The 18,898-nt window shown below is 39.8% G+C and overlaps 1 protein-coding gene across 3 annotated transcripts in view; it reads right to left on the reverse strand.

Moving 5' to 3' along the window:
* Positions 1-18,898, reverse strand: part of LOC133648349 (sodium/potassium-transporting ATPase subunit beta-1-interacting protein 2) — a 215,877-nt gene that overhangs the window by 8,170 nt on the left and 188,809 nt on the right. For 2 of the 3 annotated variants that reach the window (XM_062044350.1, XM_062044349.1), the window contains 2 exons: positions 15,097-15,178; positions 8,899-10,445 (listed from right to left, as the gene is read on the reverse strand). In XM_062044350.1, the coding sequence (XP_061900334.1) occupies positions 10,436-10,445; positions 15,097-15,178 (92 nt within the window). In that variant the 3' untranslated portion in view covers positions 8,899-10,435. Of the gene's footprint in view, positions 1-8,898; positions 10,446-15,096; positions 15,179-18,898 lie in introns of those variants that run through there. The other variant, XR_009825851.1, reaches the window with a different exon arrangement.

Genomic DNA, 18,898 nt, shown 5'->3' on the forward strand with positions numbered 1-18,898 from the left:
AATGTGTCCTCTGCATTTGACCAATCCCCTTGTTCCACCCCCTGGGAGGTGAGGGGAGCAGTGAGCAACTGCATGCGTCACGGTCAGGAATAATTTTTGGTGATTTACCCCCAATTCCAACCCTTGATGCTGAGTGCCAAGCAGGTAGGCAATGGGTCTTTGGTATGACTCGGCCAGGGTTTGAACTCACAACCTCCCAGTCCCAGGGCGGACACTGGGACTGGGAGGTTGGTGATATATATATATATACATATACATATACAGTATACATTTTAACTAAAATAAAACATAACATATATATTCTTCTTGAATTAACTGTGAATACAATTAAAGTGCAAATGAAAATACAGATACACCACCTTAGTCATATATTTTGCACTTAAACTTCTCTATGACTTTAGCTCTCGACTTCCAATGTTTGATTGCTATTGTCATACTGGTGGAAAAGTGTGTTACAACTGAGGAACTGATTTTTTTTGCCAGCCCAATAATGGTTAAGAAACACTGGTTTAAAGTGACTGTCAAAATTTACGCACATTTAGCCGATCTCAATGAATTGTTTGTGGCCTCGCAACTTTGTCCAGTGCCGGCAAATTCCCTGCATACACTCACACGTCAACCGTCTAATTAAAATGTATGTTTGTTTCTTGTGTAGACAAAGCAGGGACAATAACATGTAACAATATATCAACGATCAAACGACACAACTGTCGTTCTCCCGCATAGCTCAGACCTACTTAATGTTCCTGTCTACAGCGCTAAACCTTCTGGTCTGGGTAATGTAGTACATCAACATTTACTTCCTAGTTTACATGTATTAATATACGTATTTACCCTTTAATAATCCAAGGTAAAACCATTAACATGTTTTCATTTGCAATGCTGACCGAGCAAAGAGGCAGCACTTAACATGTTAGAGCTGTTGAAGTGTGATGATAATCTCTCATCGTTTCTTGTTTACTAACATTAATTAGCACTTTAAATTGCTCTCAACAGTTCACAAATGCTCCTAATGTGAGGGAGTAACTGTGTTGGAATATAAATTAATGTTTTAAGTTGGACCAACACTCTTCAAGCGTGAAACAAACACATGAACTGAGAATGTGCTTTTACTGCCATCTAGTGTCTACTTTTAAGTCTGCGTGGTATGAAATGAGTAAACATCAATACAGTATTTGTTTTCCATTTTTTGTTGAAATCCTGTGCTTTTTGAGGTTAAGGTCACATTTAAAATGTTGATAACAAATCCATAAAATCCAGAGTTGATTTAATCTTATGGAAAAAAAATAAGCCACAGATTTTGCAAAAACAATCTGCTGGGATTTCAGGCATTTTAGGCGGCAACGATAAAAAAATTAAATTCAGCGGAATCGTGGAGGGACAGATATGAGTTACTAAGAGCTCCATTTGAAATGCAAAACCCTGGAAGAATAAAAGCTGTAGAGGTGTAGAAAAACCTTTGTGTTGTCCAAAATGGCTGCCATGAAGATACATTTTGTTTTCAGTGCAACAGTGTATGCTATACTTTGAACAAAATGGTGGTGCTTTGAGATTTGAGAAGCGTACAAAGCCTTGACTGAAAGTTTATTGACATAAAACACAATGTGGCTTCAGATATTTTTTCTTTGTGTGTCCACAAGTTCACAGACAACAATCTCTATTGACTCTTTCAAAGTCTAATTTGTCCTGTGAACACTGTCAATAACTGCTGCTCTTTACTACTACATGGAACTATTTGCATTTATTAGCACGACTAGTCCACATCCCATACAACTATGTTCTTTTGCTTTCACTTTCAGTTTGCAGCTTCTTTGTTTTCTACAGGGATGCTCGTTGTTAGAGATGGGCATTTGACCACATTCCCTTGTGGTAAAAAATATCAGTCCATTATTTTATTACTTTTAATGAGATGCCAGAATCTCTCAGAATGTTCTGAACTCCTGTTTCCGTGCCAGTGTTGTATATGACAATGTAGCTACCGTAAAAGCTCCAGCTCAAGAGGCTGCTGTATTCAAATGTGTGGTCGAGAGGTGTCTCAAACTTTTTCACTTCCGATACCAATATTGGAGACTAGAGTAGAGGCTGATACTGATATTAATCTGATACGATGTCAGCACAAATCAAACCTACGTTTATCATTTTGTAATGGAGCATGTTAGAAATGGTTGGATCAAATCAAATTAGCCGAACAGAACAATAGTAGGTATGAAAAACACTAACCTTATGACAGACTTACGCTGTCTTCAAGTTGAAGTGAAGTGGTAATTGTTTTGGCAACACCTAGTGGTCACAATAATTCACAAAGTTAAGCTCATGATGCAGTAAGTTGAATGATGCAGACATGTTTGTTACTGGATACTGTCTAATCGGCTTCTGCCTTGAAGATTTTATATGTTTAAGCAATATGCAACTACAATGATTTGATATTTGTTTAAATTGAAAAATGTCCTGTTTTAGACTGCAATATTGTTCAATGATGGGCAGTTTTTATTCATGTCTAGCTTGCGTGCTTAGCTGTTGTGTAGCTGTTAGCTCCTAGTAGCCTGTAGACTACCATGTTTACATTTTGATAATGACTTACAAGAAAAGACCAACCTTGTGTGTTTATTGGAGGACATTTAGATGTTAACTGGCTGTCCAGCATTGCACAAGTAAACACGCTGCAGGACTGCTTGTATCAGATTTTTGACATGAAAGCCCATATTCTGATATGTTTTTGCAAATATCGGACCCATACCAATATCGAATTAGGACACCCCTAGCGTGGTGTACAAAAGAACACAACTCTAACTAGTCTACAATTAGCGTTGGCCAAAAAACATTGGAATTGACATCTGTGGCTGTAGGCAACCTCCAGATGTAGCTTTTTTTCTACAAGCGGTCAGCATCCGGCAGCTTCATTTAGCTCGGCATGCATGTCAAATGTTGCTACTCAAGTGTCTGCGTGAAAGTTATGCATGTTACACTTGTCAACAGTATTAACGCTGACTCGGCTGTTTGCTCTTTCGCGCTGTTACAACATTGGTTGTGTTGCTGCTGTGTACTTGTTGAATGACCATGTGGTCCAAGAGAGCTGCTGTTTGCTTTGCACTTTCTCATGCACTTCAAATCATTATTCAAGTAAAAAAAGTACATTCTTTTCTCCAATTAGCCAATTACCAGAGCGTCCTCTTTGCGGTTTACCCTGGCTATAATTAGAGCATTTATGGTATCTACTTAGAGGGGGGGGTTACCCACATATGCGGTCCTCTCCAAGGTTTCTCATAGTCATTCACATTGACGTCCCACTGGGGTGAGTTTTCCTTGCCCGTATGTGGGCTCTGTACCGAGGATGTCGTTGTGGCTTGTACAGCCCTTTGAGACACTTGTGATTTAGGGCTATATAAATAAACATTGATTGATTGATTGATACTTCAGTTTATTTTGGACTGGCATCCAGCTGAGACTCAAACAACAGCACCTCTACTGGCTGCAGCCGAGTAGTGCACTCCTACTGTGGCTTGAAAATGATGATTGTTAACAAAGAATTATTATAATGCCCATCCCTAGCGGCTGTCTAAAAAAAGCCTAGTAAAATAAAGCACAATTGTACACAACATCACACGGTAGAAAACAAGAAACACTTTGTCACAGATTACATGGTTGTTTTTTTCCAAACTATTATAAAAACAAAGAACGAGAAAAGTTCACATTTCTTTGAGGAGAAGCATTTAACAAAGTTCCCTCAGAGTAGCTAGGAAGTAGGCATGAGAGTAAATATGCAACATCTGATAGACACCTCATGCAAAAACACACACTTTCTTCCAAGTCCGTCAAGAAAAAGTTTGCTTAACAAGGCCTCAAATGTTTGGTCCAGCAAGTCCCAAAAAGTAGTTGAAGCGCAAAAAAAATCTCACTTTTTTTGCTTTCTTTCTATGTCGGCGGACATTTTTTGCCCCAAGCAGTCCGTTTGTTTACACTTCTCGAAAATTCTGCACGAAACCATGCACTCACCATTGGCACTTATGATGTGAAAAGTTGGACAAGTGTCTTATTATGGGAAGCATTTGTCATAAAAGAGCAACATTTTGCGTTTTTTGGGGTAAGTTACCATTTTTGGCGAGGGATTTCGGCCAAAAACCAAAAAAGTTTACCTCAAACACTGCAAAATGTTGTGGTACAACTTTTTTTTTTTTTACTAAAAAGCAAGAAGAAACTGTTGTTAGATGACACATTTTTTTTTTTGCTATTTTCATATCGGCAGTCATTTTTAGTCCCAAGCCACCCGTTTGTTTACACTTTCTGCACAGAACCACACACCATTGGCACTTTTAACATAAATGATTGGACAAGAGTCTTCATTGTTCATTTATGAGAGGACTTGGGGAAGTAATTATACTAAAAGAGAAACAATTGGGTTTTCTTTTCGATAATTTACTATTTTTGGGGGTTTAAGCCTCAAACGGGTTAGCATGGAATCATTGTTAATTGTTGTTGAGACTTGGTTGAGACTTTTATTAGTAGGTTGCACAGTAAAGTACATATTCTGTACAATTGACCACTAAATGGTAACACCCGAATAAGTTTTTCAACTTGTTTAAGTCGGGGTCCACTTAAATTGATTCATGTTAGATGACAAACACTTTTTTTCCCCGTTTTTTTACACTTCCAGAGAATTCTGCACAATCATTACTTGTTTGAGTCCCTCATGAGGAAACTTGGGGCAAAACAGGAAAAAAAAGAACAGCATTTGTCAGTTTTGCCAGATGGAAAATGACAAGTTATTTTACCAGAACCTTGAAATTTTCGCATTTTGAGGAAAACTATTCCACAATATAAATATACTCTATTTGATGTAGCTTATACTAGAGCATTATCACAGACCGTGTATAGAGCAGCTTGTAATGTAGTTGTACCTTCTAATAAACTGTTGGAAAAAAACTGCCACTGTCAGAAAAGTGCCCTCACCTGGCTGTAAACAGGATGTATCAGGTTTGTGTTTGCTAACTGCCAAGTATTGAAGGAGTCAAACTATCGTACATTGTAGGATTTGGGGAGTTATTGATTCACAGAAGATACAATTATTGTATGTTTGGAAACACTGCTGCCCGATGGGTTTGTGCATAAACAGACTGCATTTGCAACACGCATGCGCAAACATAGCTTCCTGCAATGTAACAAGTTTTCAATTATTAGCAAAAAATGCGAGCTTATTTAGTTAAGGGAATGTAATTAACAATATGTCACCATGATTCAAAGCTAAAATGAAAAGGACAGTTTCAAATTTGAAGAATGAACGATGTGGATGGAAGTTAATTAAGTTTTTAAACAGTAGATGTTGATTATCTGTAAATACTTTTGCCAACCTTCGTTTAAATAAATAAATAAATAAGTAAAATGTCCCTTGCCACATCGTGCTTCAAATATTGTGGCTTCACTTTAACATAGCATGTTCTACATATTTGTATCCAAATTTAAAGCCCCACTAAAGAACTTTCACTTTTGGTTGACTTTGGCAGTGCCAGAAGACCAAAGCGGTCGTGTTTGGCCAAAAGAAGACCACATTTCCCATGAGGACTAGCGCATATAGCGTCATACTGACATGATGTCCGCTGTAATTTTGGTACAAATATTACGTCTCTAATGGCTATGCCGATGTTAAAGAGCAGACACTATCAAGAAATGATCTTGGATTGCGCTACAAACATGACACTATTACCAAGACTGTATCGGGGAGGATGCAGGTCCAAAGCAAAGAAAGACCGGCGGGAGAGTCTTTTCGAAGGAAGTAGTGTGGAACTGGGAACTATCAAGCTGGTGGCTATTTATTGCTACCACGCAAATTTCTGATAGCTAACAATATCACTATTCAAGTGAAAGCCGGGGCAATGTTGAGCCCGACTGTCCTTTGTGTCCGCGTAAGCTCCGTTTTACTTTTTTGTCTCCTCAGACAAAACTTTTCGTTTCTTTGGTTGTTTTGCAGCTTCGGCCATGATAGCAGTAATTGCACGTAGGCGTTCTTCTTCTTCTTTTAGTTTTCGGGTGGCATGTAGGCGTTCGCATCGGCTTCTGTCTTTTTAACGAATTGGGTAAGGGGGAGTGACGTATGCCGTTAAGCAAGTCAGCACATTTGTAATTTTTTGTGTGGCAGGTTACCCTGCCACCCTCCTCAAAGTTGCTAAGTGCCAGTAAAAGCGATACAGACCCCTCAGGCCATGACAGAAGTGTCATTCAACTAATTGTAAGTCCATTTATCATTCCAAAAGTTGAGAAAATATTTTATGAAGGTTGTAAAGTTACTTAGTGCTGCTTTAAGTGTTAGATTAAGTCCTATTTATGTCTTAAATGCATTACAGTGTGGTATTACTCTTATTTTCTATTATGTTGTGGCAATCAGAAAATATATTCACCTAGCGGGACCTCCCTTTCCAGGTTAAAAGCCTACTGAAACCCACTACTACCGACCACAGAGTCTGATAGTTTATATATCAATGATGAAATCTTAACATTACAACACATGCCAATACGGCCGGGTTAACTTATAAAGTGCAATTTTAAATTTCCCGCTAAACTTCCGGTTGAAAACATCTTTGTATGATGACATATGCGAGTGACGTCACTAGTTAAACGGAAGTATTGGTACACCTTTGAATCCAATACAAAAAAGCTCTGTTTTCATCTCAAAATTCCACAGTATTCTGGACATCTGTGTTGGTGAATCTTTTGCAATTAGTTTAATGAACAATGAAGACTGCAAAGAAGAAAGTTGTAGGTGGGATCAGTGTATTAGCGGCTGGCTGTAGCAAGACATCCAGGAGGACTTTGACTTGGATAGCAGACGCGCTAGCCGACGCTAGCCGCCGACCGCACGGATGATCGGGTGAAGTCCTTCGCCCTTCCGTCGATCGCTGGAACGCAGGTGAGCACGGGTGTTGATGAGCAGATGAGGGCTGGCTGGCGTAGGTGGAGCGCTAATGTTTTTTATCATAGCTCTGTGAGGTCCCGTTGCTAAGTTAGCTTCAATGGCGTCGTTAGCAACAGTATTGTTAATCTTCGCCAAGCTGGAAAGCATTAACCGTGTATTTACATGTTCAGGGTTTAATAGTATTGTTGATTTTCTGTCTATCCTTCCAGTCAGGGGTTTATTTCTTTTTATATCTGCATTTGAGCCCGATGCTATCACGTTAGCTCCGTAGCTAAAGTGTTTCGCCGATGTATTGTCGTGGAGATAAAAGTCACTGTGAATGTCCATTTCACGTTCTCGACTCTCATTTTCAAGAGGATATAGTATCCGAGGTGGTTTAAAATACAAATCCGTGATCCACAATAGAAAAAGGAGAAAGTGTGGAATCCAATGAACCCTTGTACTTAAGTTACGGTCAGAGCGAAAAAAGATACGTCCTGCACTGCACTGTAGTCCTTCACTCTCACTTTGCTCATCCACAAATCTTTCATCCTCGCTCAAATTAATGGGGTAATCGTCGCTTTCTCGGTCCAAATCTCTCTCGCTGCTGGTGTAAACAATGGGGAAATGTGAGCAGCACTCCAGCTTGTGACGTCACGCTACTTCCGGTAGGGGCAAGGCTTTTTTTTTATCAGCGACCAAAAGTTGCGAACTTTATCGTTGTTGTTCTCTACTAAATCCTTTCAGCAAAAATATGGCAATATCGCGAAATGATCAAGTATGACACAGAGAATGGATCTGCTATACCCGTTTAAATAATAAAAAAAAAATTTCAGTAGGCCTTTAAGGTGACCAATGCTGACAATATAGCTGCTACTCTTAGCGCTATCTTCACCGCGACAATCAAGTTAACTAACTTTTGGCGGTACAACTTTTTAATGGACTTCATCATTGACTCCTGCCTCATCAATAACACATCTCCACACTGGTAAGACTTTGGAGTGACAATGTCAAAAGACGAGACGTGACACATACCAGTACTGGTGCACCACTTAGTGCTAACAAGACTGCTATCAGCAGCTGTCGGGGCAATGCTAAGTGGAGATGATGCACATGACATTGGTGAGCCTTTATGTGAGTGATGTGGAATGACAACGCAAGACGGGTAATGCTAACACGGCTAATGGTCGCAGCTGCGACTGTTAAGTTAACTAAGTTTTCGCAGAACAACTTAGGCCTGTGGTTTCAGCACATGGAAGCCCAGTTCTAACTAGGAGCAATCACCCAGCATGTGATAAAGTATTTCCAAGCCTATTCGTGTTGTAGTGGCCGGGTGACAACCATAGCAATGACGCTTGGAGGATTCTTCAGGCTACTGGTGAGGACTGTAATCTACAGCAGAACACCCTTTTGGATGAAACGGGTGTAAAGGTGACTATATGGGTCTTATTTCATGTTTAAATGAGTCTAATTATGTTTAAAACAATATTTAGAAGGTCATAAACAGTGCTTTTATGCTCTAACTATGAACATATAAATGAGGGACAACTTTAATTTGGAAAAACTTTGTAGAGTGAGGAAGAAAAGTTGCTGACTTTTGGCTCATGCACAAGCCGATCAGGCAGCTCAGTAAATCTTGCAGTGACAAAATGTCTTCTGAAGTAAATCAACCATTTTTTAAATTTAGGCCAAACAAAGCCAATTAAACCAAGCTGCGGCCGCACAGAACTACTCTAGGTTGCGCCCACTTAAAGAAGAAGCTGGAGAGACAATACCTAACACAGAAATGAACAAAAATGACTACTGAACATAAGTTAAGGTTACAGAGAGGTTTGGGTTGTGGTTAGGGTTAGAGTTGTAAATACCGTATTTTTGGAGTATAAGTCGCACCGGAGTATAAGTCGCACTGGCTGAAAATGCATAATAAAGAAGGAAAAAAACATGTATAAGTCGCACTGGAGTATAAGTCGAATTTTTTTGGGATAATATATAGAACATGCTATACGTTTACCAAACAATCTGTCACTCCTAATCGTTAAATCCGATGAAATATTATACGTCTAGTCTCTTACGTGAATGAGCTAAATAATATTATTTGGTACGGTAATGTGTTAATAATTTCACACATAAGTCGCTCCAGAGTATAAGTCGCACCCCCGGCCAAACTATGAAAAAAACTGCGACTTATAGTCCGAAAAATACGGTAATCAGCAACCAAAATAATAACAACCAATGGTGCGTTGCGTGAGCCATCTTGGTTCACGTTACAAATCAAGTCTCCTGTCTTTAAAACACGGTCCACTTCTGTTGTCGTCACCCCCGCAGCTATACCCTTCTCAACAAAGCACCAAAACAAAACAAAAGCGTCTCACACTTGCAGGCTGTGACGTCAGCAGTCAACTGGACGTAAAAGAAGCGACGTAAGCCATGATACAAAACTCACGCAATATTCTTGGTGGTCACTAAGAGGCGATGAAGTGAACTTATTAGCGTTCTGCTTGTTGCTCGCTTGAATTTGTTTAAAGGGCAGGTAAAGATGTTTTAAAGACGTGAAGACATTGTATTATGATTTGATCACAAGGTCACACTAAAAAAAATGATTAGACATACGGCTATCCTATTATTTTTGTCTATATCTACGTCAAATTAAATGTTTGTCCGTTTTGGGATTTGTTATTTGTAGCGGTTACAAATGTTTGTTCACAAAAAACATGTTTTTTGCTGTGTTTTTCCCCACATTGTTGTGAGTAATACAACATACCAATTTTAGTCTGGAGTGGTTGGATAGTTTACATTTTGTGAGAATTCTGCACAATTTGAGTCACAGAGGATTTACCAAGGAAAACAGGACGTGTGTGTCTCTTTAAGAATTAAACATTGTTTTTTGACCTTAAATGAGTTACAAATGGAGGCCGCCCTGACTGTGATTGTCATTTGTGTCGCGCCAACACGTCAACTTTGGGACATTTCTTAGTTAGGGATGAATGCTACTGGCAAACAAGCAAAAAAAAGAAAGAAAAAAAGGCTGCCTGACCTCTCCCTCGTCTTCTTCCTGCCCGCCTCTTGTGGCTGGAAGACAAATTATTCAGACAACCGAGGTCTGAAAAAGCACAAAAAGTTCTTTGATTAAAAAAGTCTTGTCAAAGATGTAAACATGAATTCGTTTTAGCACGTTTGGACGTCGCTTTGTGTCTTTTTAAAATGTCTGTGATGCTTTGCTAACATCCACAATCCAAACTTTTGAGGAAGTAGAAAAAAAAGATGTCAGACATTCCTTGTTTGGTTGTTGTTGTTGTTGTCAGGAAGTCTCACCAGGCACTAAAGAGCAAGGGAAAGTTCCAGAAGTTGGCCATGAAGGTGCTCAAAAATGTTTTTATAGCCGCTAATGCAGTAAGTGACTCCCACCACCAGAAGTCACTCTTACTTCATCAGAGAAACACTGGAAGGACTCAGTGTCCTCTTGTTTCCTTCCTCAAAAATACTTTTAGAGTAGAAACAAACAAACACAAAACAAAGCAGTAAGGCAGCTCTTCTAAAGAAGTTCCTGGTCTTTTATTTGGACCTGAAAAGACAAAATACACAATCTTTAGAAAATACCTAACATTGTTTGGAAGCAAAACATGTTTAAAATGTTTTTTTTTACTGTCACCAGGGGCTAACTTCTTTTTACACTTGAATGACTGATTAGAACGTTAAATTGTTTGATAATGGCCAAAGTTTGACCCTGGAACGGGTCAATTCTGATGTATTTATTATTATTATTAATGCTTGGTAAAGTTAAGTTAAAGTTAAAGTACCAATGATTGTCACACACACACACACACACACACACTAGGTGTGGTGAAATTTGTCCTCTGCATTTGACCCATCCCCTTGTTCACCCCCTGGGAGGTGAGGGGACCGGTGGTGGAAATCATTTTTGGTGATTTAACCCCCAATTCCAACCCTTGATGCTGAGTGCCAAGCAGGGAGGTAATAGGTCCCATTTTTATAGTCTTTGGTATGACTCGGCCGGGGTTTGAACTCACAACCTACCGATCTCAGGGTGGACACTCTAACCACTAGGCCACTGAGTAGGTAAATTAAACCTCAGTGAGTGTTTGGCACACTCACTGGATGTATTGACACTGGAAGTTAAGACATGGAGGCACACAGTATCACTCCTCATGTTTCACAATGCATCAATGTTTCAGTATCGTTGGACCCATCACTACTTATTATTGTGTTTTCATGGTGCACATAACAAAAAAAAAGACATTTGTCAACATTTTTCCACAAATAAAAATCGTATCAATGAAGATTTTTTAGGTTTTGATCATATTGTATTAATTAATCAATTGTGTTTTTGCTTTTTGTTTTACAAAAATTCTATTTATTTGGTGACTTCTGGAGTGAAAACACCATAAATGTAACTGCTCTTCTTAGAAAGTGCTTTAGTAAGTAGCACATTTAGTAATTAGTATTACTAATTCTAGTCTACTAGTTCCTTGACTGCACTTAAATGTAGAATATATTTATATTATTCATATAACGGTATTATATATATAATATATTATATTATTTATTATTATTATTGTCTATTGTGAGCGAACTGTGGTGCTGAATTTCCCCCAGGGATCAATAAATTACTTTCTATTCAATTCTATTTCTAAATAAATAATTTACATATTTTGTTCACTGCGACAAATGAAAAACTAAGTATAACTTGAAAGAGCCATTTCAGTAGAAACTGGTGTGAATGCTGAACAGCCAAACTGAAATGCTGACAGATGCTAGACAGATGGCGTCAGGTAACACAAAAATACAGTTGAGGTGTGTATCTGCAATAAGCTACACAACCTAGCATGAAATGTCAGCAAGCCAACAGTTGCGTCAAGTACCAAAATATATGATCTTTAGTTTCATACCTGCAAAAAGTGCTTAAAATGTCAACATTCAAACATTAGCATGCTTGCGATTGACTAACATAAGGAGCATTTTGACTTTGGAGCAGTTTGAATCGGTTGAAAAATGACCTATTTATTTTTAATGGAAAAATATTCTTAGAAAATGTGGAATTCCTGGATATGTTTGAAAAAAGTAAAACATTACTAAAGGTAGTATGCTAGCAATTCACTTACATTGAATTTGTTGACCATTGTGGAAGTTTAAAAAATTGTCCATCCATTTTGAATGGGCAAAAATGTCCTGTGCATTTCAAACATTTTCAAAGTGGAATGGTTTGAATTTAATGAAAAATAGGGTGGAATAATATTTAGAATACTTCATGTATTTCCAGCGTTCACACAATAATACAATCACACTAGAAGGTGAGTTTATACTACATTTAAGTCAATCATGTATTTATGTTATTTCTCAAATCAATGAAAAGGGGCAGAATAGAAGAGAAGGTCATGGGTTCAATTCCCGGACTCGGGGTCTTTCTGTGTGGAGTTTGCATGTCCTCCCCGTGACTGTGACCGGGTACTCTGGCTCCTCCCACCTCCAAAGACATGCACCTGGGGATAGGTTGATTGGCAACACTAAATTGGCCCTAGTGTGTGAATGTGAGTGTGAATGTTGTCTGTCTATCTGTGTTGGCCCTGTGATGAGGTGCCCCGCCTTCCGCCCCAGTGCAGCTGGGACCCCAGGAGGGACAAAGCAGTAGTAAAAAAATGGATGGATGGATGGAAATCAATGAAAAAACTAAATAAAAAATGCTCAAATGAGATATAAAGCAAAGAATGTTGAATAAACATAAGTATATGTTAATTTAACACGAAACACCATGAATGTGGTTATTATCTCGTTACTGTGTGCAGGTGTACCTAGTGAAGCGTCCTGGCGATTCAGCCGTGTGGAACACAAAAGGTCAACAAGATCAGCTGAAGATTTTATTTTTCTTTGCAAAGAAGCACTTTGTAAATATTTCTGGAGGCAATAATTGTGCTGAAATGTGTGTGTGTGTGCGCGCGTGCATGTGTGTGTCAAGGTGTGACAAGAGCGTTAGAGATTTCCTCTGGGACACACCAATTTATTGTTCCCTTTGGCCACAGCCAATCAACAGAAAGTGAAAGGACAACAGCTGCAGGAACAATGATAGCATATTGATAATGTTTGTCTTTGTGTGTGTGTGAGTGCATTAACACAGCATCTTTTGTGTTGCTCTGTGCGTGCGTGTGTGTGTGTGTGTGTTTGGGGGGGGGGGTAATGATTTATGATGTGTGTTATATCCTCCATCAGGGACACATAAAAGTAGAGAATGTGCCTTTATTGCCTTTCTTCTCTGTTTAGTGGAACATTTCATCTGTCATTCTTTGTTTCTACAATCCGTTTGCTCACGCGCACTCTTTCACAACCTGCTGCCATTTTTAGTCCAAATCACTTTATTTACAGTTCTGTAGAACATTCCACACGCGTGATTACTGAATAATAATCTCCTGCATGGTTGTAGTCACTCATGAGGGGATTTGGCAAGGAAAAAAGTCTTAAAAGAGCAAAATGCCTTTTGAGTAATTATTTGGGATCTAGGACACAAATGTTTGGTCCAGACAGTTCCGCACTTTTGCTTCCTTCCTGCTTCATGCAGACCTTGTTCATTTCTATGGTTTGAAAATATTCAGCAGGCTGCATTGAAATGTTAATTATTTTGTATTATGCCAAGGTAGTGGACATCGGGGGCGCTACCTCTGGATTGGCAGACCGGGGTGGTGGTTCCTCTCTTTAAGAAGGGGAACCGGAGGGTGTGTTCCAACTATCGTGGGATCACACTCCTCAGCCTTCCCGGTAAGGTCTATTCAGGTGTACTGGAGAGGAGGCTACGCCGGATAGTCGAACCTCGGATTCAGGAGGAACAGTGTGGTTTTCGTCCTGGTCGTGGAACTGTGAACCAGCTCTATACTCTCGGCAGGGTCCTTGAGGGTGCATGGGAGTTTGCCCAACCAGTCTACATGTGTTTTGTGGACTTGGAGAAGGCATTCGACCGTGTCCCTCGGGAAGTCCTGTGGGGAGTGATCAGAGAGTATGGGGTATCGGACTGTCTGATTGTGGCGGTCCGCTCCCTGTATGATCAGTGCCAGAGCTTGGTCCGCATTGCCGGCAGTAAGTCGGACGTTTCCAGTGAGGGTTGGACTCCGCCAAGGCTGCCCTTTGTCACAGATTCTGTTCAGAACTTTTATGGACAGAATTTCTCGGTGCAGTCAGGGCGTTGAGGGGATCTGGTTTGGTGGCTGCAGGATTAGGTCTCTGCTTTTTGCAGATGATGTGGTCCTGATCGCTTCATCTTGCCAGGATCTTCAGCTCTCACTGGATCGGTTCGCAGCTGTGTGTGAAGCGACTGGGATGAGAATCAGCACCTCCAAGTCAGAGTCCATGGTTCTCGCCCGGAAAAGGGTGGAGTGCCATCTCCGGGTTGCGGAGGAGACCCTGCCCCAAGTGGAGGAGTTCAAGTACCTTGGAGTCTTGTTCACGAGTGAGGGAAGAGTGGATCGTGAGATCGACAGGCGGATCAGTGCGGCGTCTTCAGTAATGCGGACGCTGTATCGATCCGTTGTGGTGAAAAAGGAGCTGAGTCGGAATGTATTTTGTGTATATAGTAAAAGTTTTAAATCTTTGAGATCGACTCATGACAAATGGGAGCAAACACAAAAGTGTTGTGTTTATATTTTTGTTCAGTGAATATGTTCATGTGTATTTAGTGTATCATTCTTAAATATTCACATGAATTTAGTGTGTATTACTTACATTTATTGAATGTGTAATACTTACATGTACATGGATTCGGTGAGTTCTATTTACATGCACATGTGTAACTAGGGAGTACTACTTACATGTACATGTATTTCGTGAATACTACTTACATGTATATATGTGTATTTATGAGTGATACTTATATGTACATGTATATTTAATGGCTTAATATTTTCATGTACATGTGTAATTGGTATATACTACTTACATGTATATGTACAATATATTTAATGAGCAATGCTGACATGTACATTTAGTGAGTCCTACTTACATGTATGTGTATATTTAGTGATTCATACATGTATATATATATTTAATGAGCAATACTTACATGTACATTTGCATTTAGTGAATACTACTAACACGTGCAAGGGTATTTAGTCCGTACTACTTACATGTATATTTAGTGTGCAATACTTACATGTACATGTGCATTTAGTGAGTATTACTTACATGTGCAAGCGTATTTAGTGAGTACTACTTACATGTACATGGGTTGTAGTTGGAGGTGGGAGGTCTTCTGAGGTCCTTGGTATCCGTACGAGTCGAAGCCGCCTATAAAGTCAACTGCACATGAAAGTGTCCATTAATCAACAGTTTAAAATATGCTGTATTTTAGAACCAAGATGTGTGTACTATGAATACAAGTACAAAGTATGAGTACATTCATCATGCATGCAGAATATTTTGCATGCAAGTATGAAATGACGAAGCGGCAGATTGGAAGCCTGAAGGCCACCAGTAGGTGGTCGCTCCCCTCAGACGGTCGAGGATGATAGAAAGATCTGTAAAGGTTTTTTTACGCTTTGATGTCAGCCAGCAAAATAAAAAGTGACTTCCTCATCTCTGTCGGCAACAAATCATTTATTTTCTGCCAGGGAATTAGCCGACATTCGTGTGGAATGTAGTCGTTATTAGCAGCTGTTTACACACAATTCAGCAGGCTAGGACCTTAATATATATAATGATGTAACAATGTATATACAATAAATGTATAATGATGTTAGAATATATAAACAATAAATGTATAATTATATAACAATGCATATATATACAATTATGTAACAATGTACATACAATGTTTAATTATGTAACAATGTATATTCAATACAATTTATAATTATGTAAGAATGTATATATATAATGTATATAAATATAATGATGTAACAATGTATATACAATGTATAATGATGTAACAATTTACATACAGTGGAACCTCGATTCACAAACACCTCTATTTGCACCCTTTTCGGTTCACCAATGTTGACATTGTGCCAAATATGCCTCTGTGTGCGGACCATGTCTTGGCGTACGAAGGCTTCATTTATTTGTTCATTCATTCATTCACAGATAGCATTTTAGCTAGTTAGCCTTCGGCTTGCGGAACCTTCACTTGGGGGATTTTATCAATGAAGCGGACTCCCCCCCCCCCGCAGTGAGTCCTTAATTTTGTATAATGACGTAACACTGTTTTTATAATATTTATAAGGATGTAACAATGTATATATGTATAATGATGTATCAATGCATATACAATATGCACATAATTATGTAACAATGTATACACAATATGTATAATGATGTAGCAATGCATCTAACATATGTATAATAATATAATAATGTATATATGTAAGATAATTTAAAGGCCTACTGAAACCCACTACTACCGACCACGCAGTCTGATAGTTTATATATCAATGATGAAATCTTAACATTGCAACACATGCCAATACGGCCGGGTTAGATTAGTAAAGTGCAATTTTAAATTTCCCGCAAAATATCCTGCTGAAAACGTCTCGGTATGATGACGTTTGCGCGTGACGTCACGGATTGTAGCGGACATTTTGGGACACCATTGTAACCAGCTATTAAGTGGTCTGTTTTCATCGCAAAATTCCACAGTATTCTGGACATCTGTGTTGGTGAATCTTTTGCAATTTGTTTAATGAACAATGAAGACAGCAAAGAAGAAAGCTGTAGGTGGGAAGCGGTGTATTAGCGGCCGGCTGCAGCAACACAAACACGTAGCCGGTGTTTCATTGTTTACATTCCCGAAATATGACAGTCAAGCTTTACCATTGGCTTGTGGAGAACTGGGACAACAGAGACTCTTACCAGGAGGACTTTGAGTTGGATACGCGCTACCGTGAGTACGCAGCTGCGGCTTCCAAACATTTGATCGCTTGCCCGTACGTGCGTGCCGCTATGTGCATGTCACGTACGTAACTTTGGGGAAATATATGTGCTGTATGAACTTTGGGGAGGTGAACGGTACTTTGGGCTGTGAGATTGAGTGTGTTGTGCGGGTGTTTGATTTGTATTGGCGGGTTATATGGACGGGAGAGGGGAGGTGTTTGTTATGCGGGATTAATTTGTGGCATATTAAATATAAGCCTGGTTTTGTTGTGGCTAATAGAGTATATATACTGTATGTCTTGTGTTTATTTACTGTTTTAGTCATTTCCAGCTGAATATAAGGTCCCACCCGCCTCTCACAGCATTTTCCCTATCTGAATCGCTTCCACTGCCCTCTAATCCTTCACTCTCACTTTCCTCATCCACGAATCTTTCATCCTCGCTCAAATTAATGGGGTAATCGTCGCTTTCTCGGTCCGAATCGCTCTCGCTGCTGGTGGCCATGATTGTAAACAATGTGCAGATGTGAGGAGCTCCACAACCTGTGACGTCACGCTACTTCCGGTACAGGCAAGGCTTTTTTTATCAGCGACCAAAAGTTGCGAACTTTATCGTCGATGTTCTCTACTAAATCCTTTTAGCAAAAATATGGCGATATCGCGAAATGATCAAGTTTGACACTTAGAATGGACCTGCTATCCCCGTTTAAATAAGAAAATGTCATTTCAGTAGGCCTTTAACAATGTATATATAATATACATCTAGTGATGTAACAATGTATACATATAATACATGTATAATCATTTAACAATGTATACAAAATATGTATAATGACTTTTACAGCAACAGCCGTCTTTTTACAGCGCATGCTGATCACTCGTCATACTTCATGCAGCTACTGCCATATTGTGGAGTTCGTAAAACAACAACAGCAGGAGGTTGCCTACAGCCACAGCGGAAAATGTTTTTTGGCCTAATAGGGACCCAAGCCTTTATTACCCCGGATTTCCACTGGATGTGGTACGGCTGCGGAACAGCGCTACCGTAGGTGCGGACTATTTCGGTTTCCATTCTAGTCAATGTGTCAGTTTCCAACCTATGCGGACCCTCTGCGCATGGTGCTGCCAAGCCGGTGTCATACCACAACCCTGCGCTAAGTTTGTGCAGAGCTTTTTTTATTTGCCGGTTGCCGTTACACATCGGATCAACTTAGCCAAAATCTGCTTGTGTGGTACACAAAGTCATGCATAAATACAAATTGATCCGAATAAGATTCTGGAGGTCCAAAATCTATCCATCCATCCATCCATTTTCTACCGCTTGTCCCTTTCGGGGTCGCGGGGGGTGCTGGAGCCTATCTCAGCTGCATTCGGACGGAAGGCGGGGTACACCCTAGACAAGTCGCCACCTCATCGCAGGGCAGGTCCAAAATCAAAGAATCATAATACAGGAAAAATCCTGGACAGCTGTATGGGGTCCTGTGTCAATTACCAGCTGACACAGGGTGTGGTTAGCGTCTTTTTCAATTCAAGTCTGTGCGGTCACAGATGCCCGTCTGTGGGTATTGATGGACGGCATAGCTGAAGACGTTCCACGGTGTGGCAGTATAGCAGCTGTTACGTATATCAAATGCAGAACCAAATTTATTTGCTTCTGCTCCTCTGGAAGGACAGAATAAACTGCATGTGGTTTGCTTTACTACAACTCCCCTTATCACATGATTATGCACGCAGCCGCGAAATCTCGTAAAATTCCGCATTACTTCTCTGCACGGCAACAATGCACATCAAAAATGGCAGTGGTGATTGGCGGATGGTGGAGACGTTCCATGGCAGTGCTGTTCAGCAGCCGTTACGCAACCTCACTTGCCGACTTTTGCTGACCTGGTGGCTACTTGAAAAGAGGCATCCCCTTTAGGCCCATCCTCCGCTCATTGCTAGTAAGGGTGTCCAATACAACTTTTTCACTTCTGATACAATACCATTATTGGAGCCCTGAGTATTGATCAATATCAATATTAACCCGGTACAAGCGGGAATTAGGCTGGGTAATATGGATCAGAACTGATATTTTATTTAGACCGAATCGCGATATACGACATAGATATCTGTGCTTTAAACAAAACGTGCAAAGAGTTTAGTTTAAACTAAA

This window comes from Entelurus aequoreus, linkage group LG04, assembly GCF_033978785.1.
Source record: "Entelurus aequoreus isolate RoL-2023_Sb linkage group LG04, RoL_Eaeq_v1.1, whole genome shotgun sequence".
Classification (NCBI taxonomy): domain Eukaryota; kingdom Metazoa; phylum Chordata; class Actinopteri; order Syngnathiformes; family Syngnathidae; genus Entelurus; species Entelurus aequoreus.